This window comes from Heptranchias perlo, chromosome 18, assembly GCF_035084215.1.
Source record: "Heptranchias perlo isolate sHepPer1 chromosome 18, sHepPer1.hap1, whole genome shotgun sequence".
Lineage (NCBI taxonomy): Eukaryota > Metazoa > Chordata > Chondrichthyes > Hexanchiformes > Hexanchidae > Heptranchias > Heptranchias perlo.
Genome location: NC_090342.1, coordinates 4,642,531 through 4,668,741, shown reverse-complemented (window position 1 = coordinate 4,668,741; position 26,211 = coordinate 4,642,531). Strand labels below are relative to the sequence as shown.

The following is a 26,211-nucleotide window of genomic DNA, read 5'->3' as shown; positions in this document are numbered from 1 at the left end:
TTGTGAAAGGTGCTATATAAATGCGAATTATTCGTTCTTTCTTTACCCCCTTATAAAACTACATGCTGTATAATGGGGCATTTCCTGTTATGAGGCCCATTTTAATATTACATTCTGCGGTGGTTCAGTTCCCAGCTAGTTGACTCTTGTGGAAAATCTGCATTCCACTCCAGTTTAACATTTACAGACTGATCTAAGAACACGCAGCGCAGATATTTGCAGTGTTCTGGGTGGGTGATCGCTCTGTCGCCCACCTGAATAACATTGCACACTGCATGGGTCAGTCGGATCATGAGCTCACTTTTCGCACTCTGTCTCTTCCCTTTTTCGTTTCTTGATCTCTTATAAAAGAAAAATTGCCCCAACATTTCTCCAAAAGTCTGCTCCACCCCCGTGCGGGACACTGAGATGAAACAGTTTGCTTCAGGGAGTCCGTCGCCCTCCCTCCATCCCTGGACCCAGAGCGACAGAGCCAACACCAAGACGGGAGGGTTAAATCGATTGGTGTGGGGCAGGTCCCAGCTGCTTCTCAATCCGGGGCAGGTGAGAAACGAGGTGTGGAATTGGGGGGACCAACACTTGAAGCAACCCTGCCCGCCCTCACGAGGAAGAAGTTTTAAACAGCTCAGCTACGACGCAATAAAGATGCCCGTTTCCAAGGTAAGGAGCCATGACAACAACTTGCATTGATACAACACCTTTAACGTAGTAAAAACATCCCAAAGAGCTTCTCAGCAGCGTTATTAGACAAAATTTGACACTGAGCCACATAAGGCGATATTAGGACAAGTGACCAAAAGCTTGGTCAAAGAGGTAGGTTTTAAGGAGCGTCTTAAAGGAGGAGAGAGAGAGGCGGAGAGGTTTAGGGAGGGAATTCCAGAGCTTAGGGCCTAGGCAGCTGAAGGCACGGCCATGGTGGAGCAGTGAAAATCGGGGATTGGCAAGAGGCCAGAATTGGAGGAGCGCAGAGATCTCGGAGGGTTGTAGGGCTGGAGGTGGCTACAGAGATAGGGAGGGGGCGAGGCCATGGAGGGATTTGAAAACAAGGACGAGAATTTTAAAATTGTGCCGGTGCCGGATCGGGGGCCGATGTGGGTCAGCGAGCACAGGGGGTGATGAGTGAATGGGACTTGACACCATGTTTTGCGACTGGACTGTGTGTGTGGGGGGCAGTGTAGCCCAGGTCCAGAAGGTACCTTTAGGCGAAAGAGCACACATCTGTGCGACTTTGAAATGAATGCTAAGTAGTTTGTAAGTTATTTATGGTTATGAATGAGGCCGTGGCCATTGTATGGGAGATGTTCAGTGAGTACAACTTTTCCTTTTTCTGTGCTTTTTTTCTTCTTTTTATCTTAACCTCTTTTCAGGGCCGGTTCAACAATCTGTAACATAACATTTATTCAACCCCTTCTTGTCTGAAGCTAAATATCCGTACTGTGCTGATTGCTATCAAATTAAAGCTGAAAGACACCAGGGCAAACGTAGAAAACCATTGCTGCCAGCAGGGATTCCATCACCATTTAGAGTTTGTTTTGAGGTCAGAAACTCATTGTTAGTCATCTGACCCCTGATAACCTCGACCTGGCCACAATGCTCAGTCCCTCTCTGGAAGAACTTAATTAAAGACAATTGAATTTTCTTGCTTACATTTGTTTTTGAAAAGGCCTTAGTTTTACTGCTGGTGTTATTGGCCAGAAGGAAAGGAGAGACCTTTGTCTTGAACTGAAAAGGTAGAGCGAACGATGAAGGCTCATTTGTGGTCTCGCTGATTCATTGCCCCACTGCCAGTGATTCTTAGCTTTAGCGGTGGAGAACATCCCTGACAGGTTTTCACTCAGAGCAGTTAATCAGCGGACCTCACATATTGAGGAGAACAGCGCAGAAAATACTTCATAAATTTTCCAGTGCTCCGAATGGAACATCCTCGATTCTGAGACAAAAGCGTGCCAGAGAAAGTTCTGTTTGGTGCGCTGTATATCAAGCGGTCTTTCATTAAAAAAAAGGCACGCACTCATGAGGGGGAGGGCGGGACCTGTCTGGCAGTGTCTCCAGATCACAGTGAATCTAGCCATATGGGTCTTACATTTCATGCATTCTTTGCAGCTCACAGGCTCATTCACTGACTCTAAACGACACAAAAAAAAAGTTATTGTTTTGCCGTTGTGTTAAAGGGGCATTGTCACTACATTAACCCTTGCCGGCCTCCCATCTTCCACCTTCCATAAACTTGAGCTCATCCAAAACTCTGCTGCCCGTATCCTAACTCGCACCAAGTCCCGTTCTCCCATCGCCCCCTGTGCTCGCTGAAACTACATCGGCTCCCGGTCCGGCAACGTCTGGATTTTAAAATTCTCATCCTTGTTTTCAAATCCCTCCCTGGCCTCGCCCGCTCCCTATCTCTGTAACCTCCTCCAGCCCGACAACCCTCCGAGATCTCTGCGCTCCTCCAATTCTGGCCTCTTGCGTATCCCAATTTCCACCACTCCACCATTGGCGGCCGTGCCTTTAGCTGGCCCTAAGCTGCGAAATTCCCTCCATAAACCTCTCCGCCTCTCTCCCTCTCTCTCTCCTCCTTAAAATCTCCCTCTTTGACCACCTGTCCTAATATCTACTTACATGGCTTGGAGTCAAATTTTGATTGATAATCGTTCCTGTGAAGCACATTGGGATGTTTTACTGCATTAAAGGCGCTATATAAATGCAAGTTGTTGTTGTTGTTGTTGTTGTTGATCTGGTTCTGGGGGGAATTTTTTTGGGCCTGATTTTTTCACCTCTCATGTTGTGAGGATTGAGAATCACTTGATATTTGAGGTGTGGGACATGAATAAGTTGGGCCGAATGGCCTGTTTGTGTGCTGTAAATTCTATGTAATATGTAAGGAGGCTCCCTGAGACGCTCGATGGATCTCAAATATTGAGTAAAGCACCCCAGAAAATATTTCGTCAGGAACCCGTGTTTATATGGGGCCTTTCAATCCTCTGGACGTCTCAAAGTGCTTCACAGCCAATTAATTACTTTTTGGAAGTGCGGTCATTGTTTTACAGGCAAATGCAGCAGCCAATTTGCGCAAGGTGGGGTTGATTTTATCCGTTCCCGCCGGGCGAGTATCAGGAGGCAGAGCTTCGAGGCTCACTTGACACCATGTCCGATTACGCTTTCCATGGACTTCAACGGGTGTACAACGGGCTAGTGACCCGCTGCCGCCTGGCGGGAACAGTTAAAATCAGCCCCAGTAAGGTCCCACGGACAGCAATGAGAGAGATGAATGATCAGATCATCTGTTTTTGGTGGTTGAGGCAAAAATGGCGGTCAAAACATCATCACGTTAATGCAACCAACAAAAAACACCACAAACAAGTAATTAATTAACTGGATCTGTTAAACATCTGATCCGGCAGGTAACACCTCCAACACTCTGTCAGTAGTGCACCACAGTGCCAGCTTAGAATACATAGTCAAGTCTGTAGTGGAGCTTAAACCCACAACCTCCTACCTCAAAGGTAAGAGCACCACCACTTAGCCATCCCTTGGGAATGTATTGATGGTCATGATATACATCAAGTTACCATCTGCTTTGTTGTGCCTCCATTGCCTTATTGCCCATTTACCGTGTCACAGTCACCATGATAAAAAAAAATCTGTTTCTGACTGGCTGAAAATTGTCTTGAAACGTCTTTTTTCCAGCCAATTAATAAAGCCCGCCACATTGTTTTGAAAGTATTTGAAAAGGAAGAATGTGAAAGGATAGAGGGAAGGGCAGGGAAATGGGACTAGAGTTAGATGGCCCTAGTTAAAGAGCTAGCACCAGTGCAGGCGTGATGGGCTGAACGGCCTCCTTCTGTAATGCAGTTTCTATGAATCTAGGTCTTTGTCACTGAGGGTTCGTTTATATGCAAATTATCGAGATTTCTTTCAGAAAATAACATTTTGGCATAGAGTATATGAGTAATTTGAGACGTGACATGTGGTAAGTGTATCAATGCTTGGGAGGAACAGGTGACTTTGGACCAATGGTTCCCAAAGCTTTCCACCACTGGGGGTTTTCCTCACGCCATGAATGGATTGGTTGTAGACTCATTGATAGAGATTGATTGCCATAATTAGTCAACAACTCCATTATTGTTGTATCGTGTGACTACCAGGATGGTAGAAGGCGAACTAGTTGGACCTACTGTTGTGTCGAGCATGGTGTGTGTACTATCAAGTATAGAAGATTAAGGGGTGATCTAATTGAGGTGTTTAAGATGATTAATGGAGTTGATAGGGTCGATAGAGAGAAACTATTTCCTCTGGTGTGGTGTCCAGGACAAGGGGGCATAACCTTAAAATAAGAGCTAAGCCATTCAAGGGTGATGTCAGGAAACACTTCTTCACACAAAGGGGAGTGGAAATACTTATAAATCCCCAGATCTCCACCATCACAGAAGCCAGTCTTCAGCCAATTCGATTCACTCCACGTGATATCAAGAAACGGCTGAGTGCACTGGATACAGCAAAGGCTATGGGTCCCGACAACATCCCGGCTGTAGTGCTGGAGACTTGTGCTCCAGAACTAGCCGCGTCTCTAGCCAAGCTGTTCCAGTACAGCTACAACAATGGCATCTATCCGACAAAGTGGAAAATTGCCCAGGTATGTCCTATCCAAAAAAAGCAGGACACATCCAATCCGGCCAATTACCCCATCAATCTATTTTCAACCATCAGCAAAGTGATGGAAGGTGTAGTCGACAGTGCTATCAAGCAGCACTTACTCACCAATAACCTGCTCACTGGTGCTCAGTTTGGGTTCCACCAGGACCGCTCGGCTCCAGACCTCATTATAGCCTTGGTCCAAACATGGACAAAAGAGCTGAATTCCAGAGGTGAGGTGAGAGTGACTGCCCTTGACATCAAGGCAGCATTTGACCGAGTGTGGCACCAAGGAGCCCTAGTAAAATTGACGTCAATGGGAATCAGGGGGAAAACTCTCCAGTGGCTGGAGTCATACCTAACACAAAGGAAGATGTTAGTGGTTGTTGGAGACCAATCATCTCAGCCCCAGGACATTGCTGCAGGAGTTCCTCAGGGCAGTGTCCTAGGCCCAACCATCTTCAGCTGCTTCATCAATGACCTTCCCTCCATCATAAGGTCAGGAGTGGGGATGTTCGCAGATGATTGCACAGTGTTCAGTTCCATTCATAACCCCTCAGATAATGAAGCAGTCCGAGCCCGCATGCAGCAAGACCTGGACAACATCCAGGCTTGGGCTGATAAGTGGCAAGTAACATTCGCGCCAGACAAATGCCAGGTGATGACCATCTCCAACAAGAGAGAGTCTAACCACCTCCCCTTGACATTCAACGGCATTACCATCGCCGAATCCCCCACCATCAACATCCTGGGGGTCACTATTGACCAGAAACTAAAATGGACCAGTCACATGAATACTGTGGTTACAAGAGCAGGTCAGAGGGTGGGTATTCTGCAGCGAGTGACTCACCTCCTGACTCCCCAAAGCCTTTCCACCATCTACAAGGCACAAGTCAGGAGTGTGATGGAATACTCTCCACTTGCCTGGATGAGTGCAGCTCCAACAACACTCAAGAAGCTCGACACCATCCAGGACAAAGCAGCCCGCTTGATTGGCATCCCATCCACCACCTTAAACATTCACTCCCTTCACCACTGGCGCACGGTGGCTGCAGTGTGTACCATCTACAAGATTCACTGCAGCAACTCACCAAGGCTTCTTCGACAGCACCTCCCAAACCCGCGATCTCCATCATAAGGGCAGCAGGCGCATGCAAACACCACCACCTGCGTGTTCCCCTCCAAGTCACACACCATCCCGACTTGGAAATATATCGGCCGTTCCTTCCATCGTCGCTGGATCAAAATCCTGGAACTCCCCCCCTAACAGCACTGTGGGAGAACCTTCACCACACGGACTGCAGCGGTTCAAGAAGGCAGCTCACCACCATCTTCTCGGGGCAATTGGGGATGGGCAATAAATGCCGGCCTCGCCAGCGACGCCCACATCCCATGAATGAATAAAAAGAAAATCTGGAACTCTCTCCCCCAAAAAGCTGTTGAGGCTGGGGATCAATTGAAAATTTCAAAACTGCGATTGATAGATTTTTGTTAGGTAAGGCTATTATGGGATAGGGAACCAAGGCGGATAAATGGAGTTAAGATACAGATCAGCCACGATCTAATTGAATGGCGGAACAGACTCGAGGGGCTGAATGGCCTCCTCCTGTTCCTATGTTCCCGTGGCCTTGGTCTTTCTTTGTCTAGCAATTCCCATGTTCCTATATCACAACCTACAGGATCACACACTTCTTTGCAATGCATAATTTTTTGTTTGCTCTTTATTTGTGAGTTAAGTTTACGATAGTTCTCTGGGCAGATGTGATGAGCGGCTTGCTGTCATCATTCCCGTGAGTGTGCACGGATCATTGGGCCGATTGCCACCTTCACCACTGGGCGGGAGTGGGGCAACGGCGCGATGAAAATCACGGTGTGGCACTTACTCCACCGTCCCCGCTAACGCCCTAGCTGCCGCCATTTTGGTGGGGGCCTCGAAATAGCTGGCCCAGGTGCCTGGCGGGCGCCTTATATGGCCCATCCACATTGGGGTTCCGTTGGCCCATAAATTTGGCCGTTTATTGGGGTCTAATCGATCGACTCAGCCCCCAGTATGACGGGCAGGAAGAGCTCGCGCATTTCTGGCCAGAGGTGTGCCACCCGTCATATTGGTGGAGGAGGTCCTGTTGGCGGCAACATTACAAGTCAAGAATAATTTATGTAAATTAGGGACCTGCGCTTCTTGCAGAACCCGTTGTAGGTTTACAAATGCCCCAGCGCCTCCCTCATCACATGCTGAACTCGCACAGTGCAACATGACGCTAGCTGACGGGAAGGCTCCCAAACTTACCCGTGTGTGGAAACGGGAGGAGCAGATTATTGGGTCATTGATCACAATGCTGTTTATAGGACCTTGCTGTGAGCAAATTGGCTGCTGCGTTTTTTTTTTATTCGTTCATGGGATGTGGGCATACGCTGGCGAGGCCGGCATTTATTGCCCATCCCTAATTGCCCTTGAGAAGGTGGTGGTGAGTCGCCTTCTTGAGCGAGATTGTACAACTGAGTGGCTTGCTTGGCCATTTCAGAGGGCAATTAAGAATCAACCACATTGCTGTGGGTCTGGAGTCACATATAGGCCAGACCGGGTAAGGACAGCAGGTTTCCTTCCCTAAAGGACATTAGTGAACCAGATAGGTTTTTACGACAATCCGGTAGCTTCATGGCCACCGTTACTGGTACTAGTTTTTTTAATTCCAGATTTTTTATTTAATTAATTGAATTTAAATTCCCCAGCTGCCGTGGCGGGATTTGAACTCATGACTCCCGATTATTAATCTAGGCCTCTGGATTACTAGTCCAGTAATATGACCACTATGCTACTGTACCCATGGCCCGTTTCCCTGCATTACAACAGTGACTACGCTTCAAAAAGTACTTCGTTGGCTGTTAAACGCTTTGGGACGTCCTGAGCTATAAAATGGTTCAGTCAGAGAGAGTGATGTATTTATTTTGCCTGGTTCGGACTAAATGTATCTGAGCGTGGCCCCTCTCTTTTGAATTGTTTTGCATGAGGATGAGTGAGTGGTTCTAATCCTCGTGTTGTCAGCTGATTCTTGTCTTTGCTCAGGGACTCGAGTTCATGGTTCTGCAGCCTCTATGTTGCTCCCTCCCCATGGGGAACGGTGTCCCCTGTACTTGCCCCATCCTTTCCTTGTTTTATTCTTTGCCCATTTACCTCTGATTTGTATCCTCCCTTCTGCATGATTCGCAATTGTCTTTGAACACCTGGGGCATGATTTTAACATGGCGGTGGGAAGGGACTGGTGGGCGTGTGGAAGATAATCGGCTGCGAAACCCGGAAGGTAAGTTGGCGGGTCACAATCTGCGATCGCAACCTTAATGAGGTCGAAACATTTTACTTCCGGGCTTCACGTCCCGATTGACAGGCTGGCTGGCTGTTGGGCGGGAAGGCCTGGGATCAGAGGAGAGGGAGGGTGGGAACATGGGCTGTGGAAGACATGGCGGGGGGGTGGGTGGCTGATGGCAGGAGGGGATCGGGGGAGTGGGGAAGGGTGAATCGGCCGTTTCCGGGGGCCCTGTCAGCCAGAGGAGTTTGTTGGTCCTGGATGAAGCACTCCTGCTCCTCCGGGCCCACAAGCAGTGCAATAAAGGCCCTCACCTCATGGATCTGGTCCTTCCCACCTGCTTTAACCTGACATGAAGCGGAAGCGATGGGAAACCCGAACAGGTAAGGTTAAAGTTGTTTTACTTTTGTAATACCCAAAAAATTAAGTACCTCAACTATTGCAATGAGGTGCATTGCCCCTTTAAGAATCGGCCCACCGGCTTTAAGTGGGGGTGGGACTTTCGGGTGTCTGTTGCGTGCGTATCCAAACGCGCCTGGGTTAAACCCGGAAGCGGGCGAGTTGGAGCCGGAATGTGGTCACGCTCCAAAAATCCACTATTTTTACTGTCCACCCGCCCTCAACCCACACGCTCTTGGGGGTTAAAATTACCCCCCTGAAGTCCAAGACTTTCCCTAATGCAAACTGCACAATTTGTCTTAGTTCAAATGATCTTTCAACCTTACTGTTGATGGGCTTAATCTTTTCTGATGTGTTCGGCAGTTACGAACTTGTACTCAAGTTTGTTCTTGTGAAAGAAGGAAAGAAAGAACTTGCATTTATATAGCGCCTTTCACGACCTCACGATCAAAGTGCTTTGTAGCCAATGAAGTACTTTTGAAGTGCAGTCACTGTTATAATGTAGGGGAACGCAGCAGCCAATTTGCGCACAGCAAGTTCCCACAAACAGCAATGTGATAATGACCAGATAATCTGTTTTAGTGGTGTTGGTTGAGGGATAAATATTGGCCGGGACACCAGGGGAGAACTCCCCTGCTCTTCTTCGCAATGGTGGCCATGGGATCTTTTACATTCAACTGAGAGGGCAGATGGAGCCTCGGTTTGAAGTCTCATCCGAAAGACGGCACCTCTGACAGTGCAGCACTCCCTCAGTATTGCACTGAAACGTCTGCCTAGATTTTGTGCTCAAGTCTCTATTGCTATTTCTTTATTTTACTGAATCTTATTTTCATTTATTTGTATTTTTGCTTCTTTGTTCCTCTTGCACGTGATAGCTATTGCTATTTAATTCAAAAGATGAGTTGAAAAAACACAGACCCAAGAATAATGCAGGGTCTGTAGATTGTTAAGACAACAAAGGCTTGTGCATGGATTAAAAACCTGAAGTAGAATCTCTCATTTAGTCTGAAGCATCTCTCATTAGTGCTGTAAAATGCATAAGTGAATATGCAAGGTACTTGCATTATCAGTGACAGAACACAAGTGCACGGGAACTAATAAAACGAGACAGACATAGACCTTCTTTCAGAGCTGATTATAAGCATGGGAGTGCAATTATTCAAAATGGCAATAGTAATTACTACTTATGTTTAAAAAATAGTTCCAAGTGCTGTTATAATGTGGGCTTTCTCCCAGCTCCATTTATTCAAGTTCAAAGCAAAATTAAGCTTCTATAGGCAACCCACATCTCCTATGATCAGAAACAAAACCCCTGTGTGCTCTGTGAATGGGGATGCCACAGGATTAATGATTATCCTTTTACTAAGATATGTTACATTGAAGAATTCACAGCTACCCACCATGCATTCCTTGTCCTCGCCGAAAACACCACGCCGATTGATTGTATCATTCAGGCTAAGACTGCCAGTTGAATTTATTTAGCAGAACTAGGATTACATAGATCCAAAAGACCAACAAGCAAGACAATATACATTAAAAAAAACAAATATTTGTAATCACCCACAAAGGCTTAAAAATATTGGGGCCAGATTTTTCTCTGTCATTCTGCAAGGTTTTGGGAGTGGGTGGGAAAGGAAAGTTGGGCGGATAGGTATTTGGGCACTTCTGTGATTTCCTGCTGGAAGTCCATGCTCATATAGGCGGGTATTATAATGAGACACAAACGACAGTGATACAGAAGTGGTCACATGAATATCTACTGCCAGACTCATTACTCCCACTCCAGAGACTTGAGCCCATAATCCAGGCTGACACTCCAGTGCAGTACTGAGGGAGTGCAGCAGTGTTGGAAGCACTGTCTTTCAGAGGTGCTGCTCTGTCGGATGACCAATATTTATCCCTCAACTGACATAAACAGATGATCTGCTCATTATCGCATTGCCACTTGTGGGACCTTGCTGTACGCATAGATTCAATGGAGGTTTTTAAAATTATGACAGGTTTTAATAGGCTGAGTGGGGAAAGACCATTTGGTCTGGTTGGGGAGTCAGTAATGAAGAGCCATCAATTTAAGATTTGTCGCTAAGAGAATGAGAAGGAATTACAGAGATCAGCAAAAGAGCCAGAGGTGACATGAGGAAACATTTTTTTACGCACGTAATGATCTGGAATGCGCTGCCTGAAAGGGTGGTGGAAACAGATTCAATAGTAAGTTTCGAAAGGGAATTGGATAAATACTTGAAGGGAAAAAGTTTACAGGGCTATGGGAAAAGAGCAGGGGAATGGGACAAATCGGATAGCTCTTTCAAAGAGCCAGCACAGGCAAGATGGGCTGAATGGCCTCCTTCTGTGCTGTGCTTTCTATGGTACTATGTCACTGGAGCATGGAATGCTTTGCCACAGAGAAAGATACAGGGCTAAGGGGACAGAGCAGGTCCGTGGGATTAGTTTTGGATTGCTCCAGCAAAGAGCTGGCACAGACACGATGGGCCGAAAGGCGGTAAGCTTACATGGTGTAGGTTGTTCGTTTCCTACATGAGGTCGGACAAAGTGTGCATGATTCTGAACAGTTTGGCCATACCCATATATGCCCTGTGATGTGACTGCTGCAGGTCATTATAATTGATAATTATCATCGGTCGAGTAGTTTGTCTCTTTTTTCACAACGCACTGGTGCAAAACAGACAGCTGTACTCTGTGCGGTCATGAGGCGCACTATTGGCGGCCGTTCCTTCAGCGTTCTAGGCCCTAAGCTCTGGAATTCTCTCCCTAAATCTTTCTGCCTCTCTACCTCCCTTAAGACACTCCTTAAAACCTACCTCGTTGACCAAGCACCTGCCCTAACACTTCCTTCTTTGGCTCGGTTTCAACTTTTTGTTTGATTACGCTTCTGTGAAGGGCCTTGGGATGTATCACTATAGGTGCTATATAAATGCAAGTTGTTGTTCTTGTATGGTTGCTAACCAGAGATGCTCGTCTATAGCAACAACGTTAGACTTAACTGCGTAGTGCAACTATGCCGAGGTCATAAAGTAAGGGTCGTATCAGAGCAGGAAGGTTGTGAATTCAAGTCCGACTCCAGAGATTTGAGCACATAGTCCAGGCGACACTCCCAGTGGAGGGCTGAGGGAGTGCTGCACTGTCGGAGGTGCCGTCTTTCAGGTGAGATGTTAAACCAAGGCACCGTTTGCCCTCTCAGGTGGATGTAAAAGATCCCATGGCTACTATTTGAAGAAGAACTGGGGAGTCCTCCCCTGTGTCCTGGCCAACATCATTAAAACAGATTAACCATTTGTTAGCTCTTTGCTTTTTGTGGGAGCTTGCTGTGTGCAAATTGGTTGTCAGGTTTCCAACGTTACAACAGTGACTACACTTCAAAAGTACTTCATTGGCTGTAAAGTGCTTTGAGATGACCTGAGGTCATGAAAGGTGCTATATAAATGCAAGTTTTTCTTACAAGTTTTCAAAACAAAGAATGGTTTTGTGAGGCACATCACATGCATTCCCAACAGAACTTGCAATTCTTTCCAGAATTATTCTGCCACGTGTGCATTTACAATCAGTAAAATGACAGACTCCAAATAGTTAATTTTACTAATGGTAAGAGATTCATTCACTTTTGTTCCTGTTGCTTAGTTTTGCTGAACTGTTGCATTTAATTACCGTGCACCAAATATCATAAACATGATGTGGAGATGCCGGTGATGGACTGGGGTTGACAAATGTAAGGAATCTTACAACGCCAGGTTATAGTCCAACTGTTTTATTTGAAAATCACAAGCTTTCGGAAGCTTTCTCCTTCGTCAGGTGAGTGACGAAGGAGGAAAGCTCCGAAAGCTTGTGATTTTCAAATAAAACAGTTGGACTATAACCTGGTGTTGTAAGATTCCTTACACTCATAAACATAGTCAGTCAGGAAGCGACAAGCTGCAGGCATTGGTGTAATGGTCTCTTACAGGCTCCCAAATAAAACTTTCATCTCTCTTCTCTGCCCCCTGATCATTTTGGTACCTTCATTTTCCGTAGCACAAACAGTCGTCAAGCCACTTGTGTGAGCCTTTGTATGGGACCCGAAACCATTAACCCCCATCACAAGCCATCTGCCATCACCTAAATGTTAACTAGGATGTATTTTCCGATCTTCAACCGGCAACATTCTCTAAGCTTTTGTTTATTAACTAGCACCATTGTGTTTTGCCTTAGATTCTTCCTGCTTGATTAGACACTGCTTTCCATTAACATTACACTTGTTATTTTCCTCTAACATAGTATCTGTCATTGCAGATCTTCACCCTGTGTGGTATCTGTTCTAAATATACTTGATTTGGCCTTTAATGGATAATTAGTTCCATCAAGGTAATTGTTTCCTAAGTACCTACAATTTGGTATTTAATTGGCTCTCATTTATCAGCTTCCATTAACAAGCCACCATTCACTTATGCCCCAGTGATTATAATTAATTTATAATGCCATATTTGTGTGAATTAAGGAGCAATCACGAGAATGAACAATTGTGAGCCTCCTGACCTCGGCAGTTACGAGACCGCATGTTGAAATGTCGGCCAATTTCAGGCCGCTCACCAAAGTTTGATCAAGATCTGCAATTGTTCCTAGAAGGAAAGATTTGATTTATGCAGCACCTTCTCACACCTCATAAACATCCCAGCGGGCTTCACACAACAACAACAACAACAGCAGCAACAACAGCGACAACAACTTGTGCCTTTAACACAGTAAAATGTCCCAAGGCGCTTCACAGGAGCGTTATCAGACGTAATGTGAGGAGATATTAGGACAGGCAACCAAAAGCTTGGTCAAAGAGGTAGTTTTTAAGGAGGGTCTTAAAGGTGGAGAATCAGTTAGAGAGGCAGAGAGGTTTAGGGAGGGAATTCCAGAGCTTAGGGCCTAGGCAGCTGAAGGCACGGCCGCCAATGTTGGGGGGGGGGGTGGTGGAGATGGGTGGCGAAGGAAATCAGGGATGCACAAAGGCCTGAAATGGAGGAACGCAGAATTTCTGGAGTGTTGTAGGGCTGGAGGAGGTTACAGAGATAGGGAGGGGGCGACAAATTGCATTTAAACGGTTACGCAGGCAAATGTAGCAGACATTTTTCACACGACAGGATCCTACAGATTATCTGGTCATTTATCATGTTGCTGTTTGTGGGATCTTGCTGTGCGCAAATTCGCTGCTGCCTTTCATTCATTACAACAGTGACTACACTTCAAAAGTACTTTGGCTGAAAAGTGCTTTGGGACATCTTGAGGTCATGAAAGGTACGATACAGATGCAAGTTCTTTCTTTTACAAACAGCGATGAGATGAGTGACCAATTTTTGGTGGTTTCATCAACGAAAGAATGTTTGCCAGGACTCCCTGCTCTTCTTTGAACAGTGCAATGGGAATCTTTTATGTCCAGCTGAACAGGCAGATGGGGCAGGATCAACAAGAAGAAGAAGAACAATTTAAATAGTGCCTTTAACGTAGATAAACAGAGGTGCAGTCCAAAAAAAAGTGGACGCCAATCCAAAGAGGCAAATATTTGGAGCAGTGACAGAAAAGCTCGGTCAGTGAAGTGCGTTTTAAAGGAGGAGAGGAAGGTGAAGAGGCGGAGGGGTTTAAGGAGGGAATTCCACTGCCTGAGGCCTAGGCAGCTGAAGGCATGGCCGTCAACAGGGGGTAAAGTGAGAAGCAGGATGCACAAGAGGCTGTAATCAAAGGAACGCAGAGTTTGGGGAAGGGGCTTGTCAGGCTGGAGGAGGTTTGGGATGTCCTGAGGTCATGAAAGGTGCTTTATTAATGCAAGTCTTTTTCTCTTCCCTTCCTTCTTTCAAATCTAAAGACATTACGAGGGGGGGCGGAGTGGGGGGGGGGGAGTGAAATTTATTTTGGCCCATTGCAGTCATTGGAAAAGACAGTCAGGCGGGGTGTAAACCAGGTGGGGTGTAAATGGGGGGGGGGTGTAAACCGGGTGGAGTGTAAATCGGGCGGGGTGTAAACCGGGCAGGGGGTAAACCGGGCGGGGTGTAAATCGGGCGGGGTGTAAACCGGGTGGGGTGTAAACCGGACAGGGTGTAAACCGAGCGGGGGGTAAACCGGGTGGGGTGTAAACCGGACAGGGTGTAAACCGAGCGGGGGGTAAACCGGGTGGGGTGTAAACCGGGTGGGGTGTAAACCGGGCGGGGGGTAAACCGGGCGGGGTGTAAATTGGGTGGGGTGTAAACCGGGTGGGGTGTAAATCGGGCGGGGTGTAAATCGGACAGTGTGTAAACCAGGCGGGTTGTAAACCGGGCGGGGTGTAAATCGGACGGGGTGTAAACGGGGCAGGGTGTAAACCGGGCGGGGTGTAAACCAGACGGTGTGTAAACCGGACGGGTGGTAAATCGGACGGGGTGTAAACGGGGCGGGGTGTAAACCGGGCGGGGTGTAAACCAGACGGTGTGTAAACCGGACGGGTGGTAAATCGGACGGGGTGTAAACGGGGCGGGGTGTAAACCGGGCGGGGTGTAAATCATGTGGGGTGTAAACTGGGCAGGGTGTAACCCAGGTAGGGTGTAAATCGGGCTTGGTGTCAACTGGACGGGGTGTAAAATGGGCGGGGTGTAAATCGGGTGGGGTGTAAATCGGGCGGGGTGTAAACCGGGCGGGGTGTAAATCGGGCGGGGTGTAAACCGGGCGGGGTGTAAATCGGGCGGGGTGTAAACCGGGCGGGGTGTAAATCGGGCGGGGTGTAAACAGGGCGTGGTGTAAATCGGGCGGGTGGTAAATCGGGTAGGATGTAAATCGGGCTGGGTGTAAACTGGACGGGGTGTAAACCGGGCGGGGTGTAAATCGGGCGTGGTGTAAATCGGGCGGGTGGTAAATCGGATGGTGTGTAAACCGGGCGGGGTGTGTAAACCGGGTGGGTGGTAAATCAGGCAGGGTGTAAATCGGGCAGGGTGTAAACCGGGTGGGGGGTAAACCGGGTGGGGGGTAAACCAGGCGGGGTGTAAATCGTGTAGGGTGTAAACTGGGCAGGGTGTAAACCGGGTAGGGTGTAAACCGGGCGGGGTGTAAATCGGGCGGGGTGTAAATCGTGTAGGGTGTAAACTGGGCAGGGTGTAAACCGGGCGGGGTGTAAATCGGGCTTGGTGTCAACTGGATGGGGTGTAAATTGGGTGGGGTGTAAATCGGGTGTGGTGTAAATCGGGCGGGTGGTAAATCGGGCAGGGTGTAAATCGGGCGGGTGGTAAATCAGGCGGGTGGTAAATCGGGCAGGGTGTAAATCGGGCAGGGTGTAAATCGGGCGGGTGGTAAATCGGGTGTGGTGTAAATCGGGCGGGTGGTAAATCGGGCGGGTGGTAAATCGGGCGGGTGGTAAATCGGGCGGGTGGTAAATCGGGCGGGTGGTAAATCGGGCGGGTGGTAAATCGGGCAGGGTGTAAATCGGGCAGGGTGTAAATCGGGCGGGTGGTAAATCAGGCAGGTGGTAAATCGGGCAGGGTGTAAATCGGGCGGGTGGTAAATCGGGTGTGGTGTAAATCGGGCGGGTGGTAAATTGGGCAGGGTGTAAATCGGGCGGGTGGTAAATTGGGCAGGGTGTAAACTGGACGGGGTGTAAACCGGGCGGGGTGTAAATCGGGCTTGGTGTCAACTGGACGGGGTGTAAATCGGGTGGGGTGTAAATCGGGCGGGTGGTAAATTGGGCAGGGTGTAAATCGGGCAGGGTGTAAATCGGGCGGGTGGTAAATTGGGCCGGTGGTAAATCGGGCAGGGTGTAAATCGGGCGGGTGGTAAATCGGGCGGAGCGTAAATCGAGCGGGGTGTAAACCGGGCGAGCATTTCGCATTACCCCCAAGACAAGTTTCATCCGCTACAGCTTTAAAACCGCGGCCGCCTGCTGCCTCTGCACTCCCACTAAACCCAGGTGGTCAGTTTTAATAGTCGTCGACCCACTCGCTTCTCTTGAGGTTAATTCTCTGATGTGATTACGAACGGGTTGGTGCCACACAGCGAACTATTCATGAAGCTGCCAATTAATTAGCAGGCAGCTTACACTGTGCTCAAACCTCCTTTGCTGCAAATGGAGAGACTCTGTTTGAAATAAAAGAAGGCAAGAAAGAAAAAAAAGAAAGCAAGAAGATTAAAGAAAGAAATAAAGACTTGAATTTCGACAGCGCCTTTCATGACCTCAGGACGTCCCAAGGCGCTTTACAGCCAATCGTTTCCAATATTACAACAGAAACTACACTTCAAAAAGTACGTCGCTGGCTGTAAAGTGCTTATGGACGTCCGATAATTGTGAAAGTCGCTATGGAAACACAAATCTTCCTTTTTTATCTCTTTACCCAAACAGTGCAGCACTCCCTCAGACACTGCACTGAAACGCCACCCTAGATGTTCAAGAACTGAAGTGGAGACTGAACCCACAGGAGATGTCATGAGAAATTTTTGTAAACTCTTACAGCACAGAAGGAGATCCATTCGGCCCCTCGTGCCTGTGCTGGCTCTTTGAAAGAGCTATCCAGTTAGGCCCGCTCCCCTCTGCTGTTTCCCCATAGCCCTGAAAATTTTTCCTTTTCAAGTATTTATCCAATTCCCTTTTGAAAGTTACTAATGAAACTGCTCCCACCGCCCTCACAGGCAGCGCATTCCAGATCATAACAACTCGCTGTGTAAAAAAATTCTCCTCCTCGCCCCTGTGGTTATTTTGCAAATTATCTTAAATCTGTGTCCTCTGGTTACCGACCCTCCTGCCAGTGGAAACAATTTCTCCCTATCTACTCGATCAAAACCCCTCATCATTTTGAACGCCTCTTCTCCCCTCTGTTGGTTGCACTGAAAGTTAATCGCTGAACTTACCAATGTGAGTGAATTGAGGCACTTCCGTCAAAATTGCATCTCAGATTCTATTGGTTGTCACATTTCCGCCTCAGTGTTCTGTCTGAAATCTAGTCACAAATTATTATCTATCCAGTCGTAGCCAGAGAATCACCCGCGATGGCTTCTCTTCCTCCTCCCGCACCTTTACCTCTGGAGTCCCCCAAGGATCTATCCTGGGCCCCCTCCTATTTCTTATCTGCCCCTCGGCGACATCATCCGAAAACACGACGTCAGATTCCACATGTAAGCTGACGACACCCAGCTCTACATCACCACCACCTCCCTCGACCCCTCCACTGACTCTGATTTGTTACACTGCTTGTCCGACATAAGCAAAAATTTCCTCCAGCTAAATATTGGGAAGACCGAAGCCATTGTCTTCGGTCCCCGCCGCAAATTCCGTTCCCTCGTCACCAACTCCATCCCTCTCCCTGGTCACTGTCTGAGGCTGAACCAGACCGTTTGCAACCTCAGCGTCCTATTTGACCCTGAGATGAGCTTCCGACCCCATATCTGCTCCATCACCAAGACCGTCTACTTCCCCCTCCGTAACATCGCCCGCCTCCGCCCCTGCCTCAGCTCATCTGCTGCTGAAACCCTCATCCATGCCTTTGTTACCTCCAGACTGGACTATTCCAATGCTCTCCAGGCCGGCCTCCCATCTTCCACCCTCCATAAACTTGAGCTCATCCAAAACTCGCTGCCCGTACCCTAACTCGCACCAAGTCCCGTTCTCCCATCACCGCTGGTGCTCGTAGACTTACATTGGCCCCTGGTCCGGGAACGCCTCGATTTTAAAATTCTCATCTTTGCTTTTAAATTCCTCCATGGCCTCGCCCCTCCATGGTGACCTCCTCCAGCCCTCCGACCCTCCGAGATCTCTGCGCTCCTCCAATTCTGGCCTTTTGCGCATCCCCGATTTTAATCGCTCCACCATTGGCGGCCGTGCCTTCAGCTGCCTAGGCCCGAAGCTCTGGAATTCCCTCCCTAAACCTCTCCGCCTCTCTCTCCTCCTTTAAGAAGCTCCTTGAAACCTGCCTCTTCGACCAAGCTTTTGGTCACCTGTCCTGATATCTCTTTATGTGGCTTGGTATCAATTTTTGTTTGATAATCACTCCTGTGAAGCGCCTTGGGACGTTTTACAACGGTTAAAGGCGCTATATAAATGCAAGTTGTTGTTGCTAAATGATCTGAAAACCCACACTAAGCAGCGACGAGAGAAAATATGGGACCGTGTGCCCATAATATCCTGATACGGATAACTGGCAGGTGAGGCTTTCCTGTGGGAGTGTGCATTTGGAAAATATGTCAAAAAGTAATCATCATGGTAATAAGAATTAGATACACATGCTTTGTACTGGTAATCGAGGCATCTGTTTTAGTCGAAATCTCAAAGCAGTACAATAAAAATGTTGTGCATGGAGTGTACATGTGTAATTGTCTCAGAAATGAGTGATTAATACAGCTTGTTTAGTGATTGCTATTGAGATGCTGGCCTTCAACAACTGAATGGAGATGTACTGCAATGACGTGGAATGGTATTTAAATGGAATACGGAGGGGCAGGTCCAGCACTGCAGCAGCTGACAGCGATAAGCTGATATGAAGAGACGGAGGAGAGCTGGGGAATGACTCGAGCAATCGAGTAAAAGGGGCAGCAGACTGTGAAAATTAGATAATATGAAATAACGCAAACACGTAGATATCACTGTTGTATATTCACACACTCCAGTACTGTCAGTGTGATTACACCGTTCTATATTCACACACTCCAGCACTGTCAGTGTGATTACACTGTTCCATATTCACACACTCCAGCACTGTCAGTGTGATTACACCGTTCCATATTCACACACTCCAGCACTGTCAGTGTGATTACACTGATCCATATTCACACACTCCATCACTGTCAATGTGATTACACTGTTCTATATTCACACACTCCAGTACTGTCAGTGTGATTACACTGTTCCATAATCACACACTCAAGTACTGTCAGTGTGATTACACTGTTCTATATTCACACACACCAGTACTGTCAGTGTGATTACACTGTTCTATATTCACACACTCCAGCACTGTCAGTGTGATTACACTGTTCCAGATTCACACACTCCAGTACTGTCAGTGTGATTACACTGTTCTATGTTCACACAGTCCTGTACTGTCAGTGTGATTACACTGTTCTATATTCACACAGTCCAGTACTGTCAGTGTGATTACACTGTTCTATATTCATACACTCCAGTACTGTCAGTGTGATTACACTGTTCTATATTCACACACTCCAGTACTGTCAGTGTGATAACACTGTTCTATATTCACACACTCCAGTACTGTCAGTGTGATTACACTGTTCTATATTCACACACTCCAGTACTGTCAGTGTGATTACACTGTTCTATATTCACACACTCCAGCACTGTCAGTGTGATTACACTGTTCCATATTCACACACTCCAGTACTGTCAGTGTGATCACACTGTTCTATATTCACACACTCCAGTACTGTCAGTGTGATTACACTGTTCTATATTCACACACTCCAGCACTGTCAGTGTGATTACACTGTTCTATATTCACACACTCCAGCACTGTCAGTGTGATTACACTGTTCCATATTCACACACTCCAGTACTGTCAGTGTGATTACACTGTTCCATATTCACACACTCCAATACTGTCAGTGTGATTACACTGTTCCATATTCACACACCCCAGTACTGTCAGTGTGATTACACTGTTCCATATTCACACACTCCAATACTGTCAGTGTGATTACACTGTTCCATATTCACACTCTCCAGTACTGTCAGTGTGATTACACTGTTCTATATTCACACACTCCAGTACTGTCAGTGTGATTACACTGTTCCATATTCACACTCTCCAGTACTGTCAGTGTGATTACACCGTTCTATATTCACACACTCCAGTACTGTCAGTGTGATTACACTGTTCCATATTCACACACTCCAGTACTGTCAGTGTGATTACACTGTTCCATATTCACACTCTCCAGTACTGTCAGTGTGATTACACCGTTCTATATTCACACACTCCAGTACTGTCAGTGTGATTACACTGTTCCATATTCAAACATTCCAGTACTGTCAGTGTGATTACACTGTTCCATATTCACACACTCCAGTACTGTCAGTGTGATTACACCGTTCCATATTCACACACTCCAGTACTGTCAGTGTGATTACACTGTTCTATATTCACACACTCCAGTACTGTCAGTGTGATTACACTGTTTCATATTCACACACTCCAGTACTGTCAGTGTGATTACACTGTTCTATATTCACACACTCCAGTACTGTCAGTGTGATTACACCGTTCCATTTTCACACACTCCAGCACTGTCAGTGTGATTGCACTGTTCCATATTCACACACTCCAGTACTGTCAGTGTGATTACACTGTTCCATATTCACACACTCCAGTACTGTCAGGGTGATTACACCGTTCCATATTCACACACTCCAGTACTGTCAGTGTGATTACACTGTTCCATATTCACACTCTCCAGTACTGTCAGTGTGATTACACTGTTCCATATTCACACTCTCCAGTACTGTCAGTGTGATTACACCGTTCCATATTCACACACTCCAGTACTGTCAGGGTGATTACACCGTTCCATATTCACACACTCCAGTACTGTCAGTGTGAATACACTGTTCTATATTCACACACTCCAGTACTGTCAGTGTGATTACACCGTTCCATTTTCACACACTCCAGCACTGTCAGTGTGATTGCACTGTTCCATATTCACACTCTCCAGTACTGTCAGTGTGATTACACTGTTCCATATTCAAACACTCCAGTACTGTCAGTGTGATTACACCATTCTATATTCACACACACCAGTACTGTCAGTGTGATTACACTGTTCTATATTCACACACTCCAGCACTGTCAGTGTGATTACACTGTTCTATATTCACACTCTCCAGCACTGTCAGTGTGATTACACTGTTCCATATTCACACACTCCAGCACTGTCAGTGTGATTACACCGTTCCATATTCACACACTCCAGCACTGTCAGTGTGATTACACTGTTCTATATTCACACACTCCAGTACTGTCAGTGTGATTACACTGTTCCATATTCACACACTCCAGCACTGTCAGTGTGATTACACTGTTCCATATTCACACACTCCAGCACTGTCAGTGTGATTACACCGTTCCATATTCACACACTCCAGTACTGTCAGTGTGATTACACTGTTCCATATTCACACACTCCAGCACTGTCAGTGTGATTACACTGTTCCATATTCACACACTCCAGTACTGTCAGTGTGATTACACTGTTCCATATTCACACACTCAAGCACTGTCAGTGCGATTACACTGTTCCATATTCACACACTCCAGTACTGTCAGTGTGATTACACCGTTCCATATTCACACACTCCAGCACTGTCAGTGTGATTACACTGTTCCATATTCACACACTCCAGTACTGTCAGTGTGATTACACTGTTCCATATTCACACACTCAAGCACTGTCAGTGCGATTACACTGTTCCATATTCACACACTCCAGTACTGTCAGTGTGATTACACCGTTCCATATTCACACACTCCAGTACTGTCAGTGTGATTACACTGTTCCATATTCACACACTCAAGCACTGTCAGTGTGATTACACCGTTCTATATTCACACACTCCAGTACTGTCAGTGTGATTACACTGTTCCATATTCACACACTCCAGCACTGTCAGTGTGATTACACTGTTCCATATTCACACACTCCAGTACTGTCAGTGTGATTACACTATTCCATATTCACACACTCCAGTACTGTCAGTGTGATTACACCGTTCTATATTCACACTCTCCAGTACTGTCAGTGTGATTACACCGTTCTATATTCACACACTCCAGCACTGTCAGTGTGATTACACCGTTCTATATTCACACACTCCAGTACTGTCAGTGTGATTACACTGTTCCATATTCACACACTCCAGCACTGTCAGTGTGATTACACTATTCCATATTCACACACTCCAGTACTGTCAGTGTGATTACACCGTTCTATATTCACACACTCCAGTACTGTCAGTGTGATTACACCGTTCTATATTCACACACTCCAGTACTGTCAGTGTGATTACACTGTTCCATATTCACACACTCCAGCACTGTCAGTGTGATTACACTATTCCATATTCACACACTCCAGTACTGTCAGTGTGATTACACTGTTCCATATTCACACACTCCAATACTGTCAGTGTGATTACACTGTTCCATATTCACACACTCCAGTACTGTCAGTGTGATAACACTGTTCTAGATTCACACACTCCAGTACTGTCAGTGTGATTACACTGTTCGAGATTCACACACTCCAGCACTGTTAGTGTGATTACACTGTTCCATATTCACACACTCCAGTACTGTCAGTGTGATTACACCGTTCTATATTCACACACTCCAGCACTGTCAGTGTGATTACACCGTTCCATATTCACACACTCCAATACTGTCAGTGTGATTACACTGTTCCATATTCGCACACTCCAGTACTGTCAGTGTGATTACACTGTTCCATATTCACACACTCCAGCACTGTCAGTGTGATTACACCATTCCATATTCACACACTCCAGTACTGTCAGTGTGATTACACTGTTCCATATTCACACACTCCAGTACTGTCAGTGTGATAACACTGTTCTAGATTCACACACTCCAGTACTCTCAGTGTGATTACACTGTTCGAGATTCACACACTCCAGCACTGTTAGTGTGATTACACTGTTCCATATTCACACACTCCAGTACTGTCAGTGTGATTACACCGTTCTATATTCACACACTCCAGTACTGTCAGTGTGATTACACTGTTCCATATTCACACACTCCAGTACTGTCACTGTGATTACACTGTTCCATATTCACACACTCCAGCACTGTCAGTGTGATTACACTGTTCCATATTCACACACTCTGGTACTGTCAGTGTGATTGCACCGTTCCATATTCACACACTCCAGTACTGTCAGTGTGACTACACTGTTCTATATTCACACACTCCAGTACTGTCAGTGTGATTACACTGTTCATATTCACACACACCAGTACTGTCAGTGTGAATACACCGTTCCATATTCACACACTCCAGTACTGTCAGTGTGATTACACTGTTCCATATTCAAACACTCCAGTACTGTCAGTGTGATTACACCGTTCTATATTCACACACTCCAGCACTGTCAGTGTGATTACACTGTTCATATTCACACACACCAGTACTGTCAGTGTGAATACACCGTTCCATATTCACACACTCCAGCACTGTCAGTGTGATTACACTGTTCCATATTCACACACTCCAGTACTGTTAGTGTGATTACACTGTTCCATATTCACACACTCCAGTACTGTCAGTGTGATTACACCGTTCTATATTCACACACTCCAGCACTGTCAGTGTGATTACACCGTTCCATATTCACACACTCCAGTACTGTCACTGTGATTACACTGTTCCATATTCACACACTCCAGCACTGTCAGTGTGATTACACTGTTCCATATTCACACACTCTGGTACTGTCAGTGTGATTGCACCGTTCCATATTCACACACTCCAGTACTGTCAGTGTGACTACACTGTTCTATATTCACACACTCCAGTACTGTCAGTGTGATTACACTGTTCATATTCACACACACCAGTACTGTCAGTGTGAATACACCGTTCCATATTCACACACTCCAGTACTGTCAGTGTGATTACACTGTTCCATATTCAAACACTCCAGTACTGTCAGTGTGATTACACCGTTCTATATTCACACACACCAGTACTGTCAGTGTGATTACACTGTTCCATATTCACACACTCCAGTACTGTCAGTGTGATTACACCGTTCCATATTCACACACTCCAGTACTGTCAGTGTGATTACACCGTTCTATATTCACACACACCAGTACTGTCAGTGTGATTACACTGTTCTATATTCACACACTCCAGTACTGTCAGTGTGATTACACTATTCCATATTCATACACTCCAGCACTGTCAGTGTGATTACACTGTTCTATATTCACACATTCCAGTACTGTCAGTGTGATTACACTGTTCCATATTCACACTCTCCAGTACTGTCAGTGTGATTACACTGTTCCATATTCACACAATCCAGTACTGTCAGTGTGATTACACTGTTCCATATTCACACACTCCAGAACTGTCAGTGTGATTACACTGTTCCATATTCACACACTCCAGTACTGTCAGTGTGATTACACTGTTCCATATTCACACACTCCAGCACTGTCAGTGTGATTACACTGTTCTATATTCACACACTCCAGTACTGTCAGTGTGATTACACTGTTCTATATTCACACACTCCAGTACTGTCAGTGTGATTACACTGTTCTATATTCACACACTCCAGTACTGTCAGTGTGATTACACTGTTCCATATTCACACACTCCAGTATTGTCAGTGTGATTACACTGTTCTATATTCACACACTCCAGTACTGTCACTGTGATTACACTGTTCCATATTCACACACTCCAGCACTGTCAGTGTGATTACACTGTTCTATATTCACACACTCCAGTACTGTCAGTGTGATTTCACTGTTCTATATTCACACACTCCAGTACTGTCAGTGTGATTACACTGTTCTATATTCACACACTCCAGTCCTGTCAGTGTGATTACACTGTTCCATATTCACATACTCCAGTACTGTCAGTGTGATTACACCGTTCTATATTCTCACACTCCAGTACTGTCAGTGTGATTACACTGTTCTCTATTCACACACTCCAGCACTGTCAGTGTGATTACACTGTTCTATATTCACACACTCCAGTACTGTCAGTGTGATTACACTGTTCCATATTCACACACTCCAGTACTGTCAGTGTGATTACACTGTTCTATATTCACACACTCCAGTACTGTCAGTGTGATTACACTGTTCCATATTCTCACACTCCAGTACTGTCAGTGTGATTACACTGTTCCATATTCACACACTCCAGTACTGTCAGTGTGATTACACTGTTCCATATTCACACACTCCAGTACTGTCAGTGTGATAACACTGTTCTAGATTCACACACTCCAGTACTGTCAGTGTGATTACACTGTTCGAGATTCACACACTCCAGCACTGTTAGTGTGATTACACTGTTCCATATTCACACACTCCAGTACTGTCAGTGTGATTACACTGTTCTATATTCACACACTCCAGCACTGTCAGTGTGATTACACTGTTCCATATTCACACACTCCAGTACTGTCAGTGTGATTACACCGTTCCATATTCACACACTCTGGTACTGTCAGTGTGATTGCACCGTTCCATATTCACACACTCCAGTACTGTCAGTGTGATTACACTGTTCCATATTCACACACTCTGGTACTGTCAGTGTGATTGCACCGTTCCATATTCACACACTCCAGTACTGTCAGTGTGATTACACCGTTCCATATTCACACACTCTGGTACTGTCAGTGTGATTGCACCGTTCCATATTCACACACTCCAGTACTGTCAGTGTGATTACACTGTTCCATATTCACACACTCCAGTACTGTCAGTGTGATTACACTGTTCCATATTCACACACTCTGGTACTGTCAGTGTGATTGCACCGTTCCATATTCACACACTCCAGTACTGTCAGTGTGACTACACTGTTCTATATTCACACACTCCAGTACTGTCAGTGTGATTACACTGTTCCATATTCACACACACCAGTACTGTCAGTGTGAATACACCGTTCCATATTCACACACTCCAGTACTGTCAGTGTGATTACACTGTTCCATATTCAAACACTCCAGTACTGTCAGTGTGATTACACCGTTCTATATTCACACACACCAGTACTGTCAGTGTGATTACACTGTTCCATATTCACACACTCCAGTACTGTCAGTGTGATTTCACTGTTCTATATTCACACACTCCAGTACTGTCAGTGTGATTACACTGTTCTA

General features: G+C 46.2%; 1 protein-coding gene across 6 annotated transcripts in view; it reads left to right on the top strand.

Moving 5' to 3' along the window:
- The first annotated feature begins 246 nt into the window (after positions 1–246).
- Positions 247–26,211, top strand: part of LOC137334524 (uncharacterized) — a 156,125-nt gene continuing 130,160 nt past the window's right edge. For all 6 annotated transcript variants that reach the window (XM_067999256.1, XM_067999257.1, XM_067999255.1 and 3 more), the window contains exon 1: positions 247–660. In XM_067999256.1, coding sequence (XP_067855357.1) covers positions 409–660 — 252 coding nt within the window. In that variant the 5' untranslated portion in view covers positions 247–408. The remainder of the gene's footprint in view (positions 661–26,211) is intronic.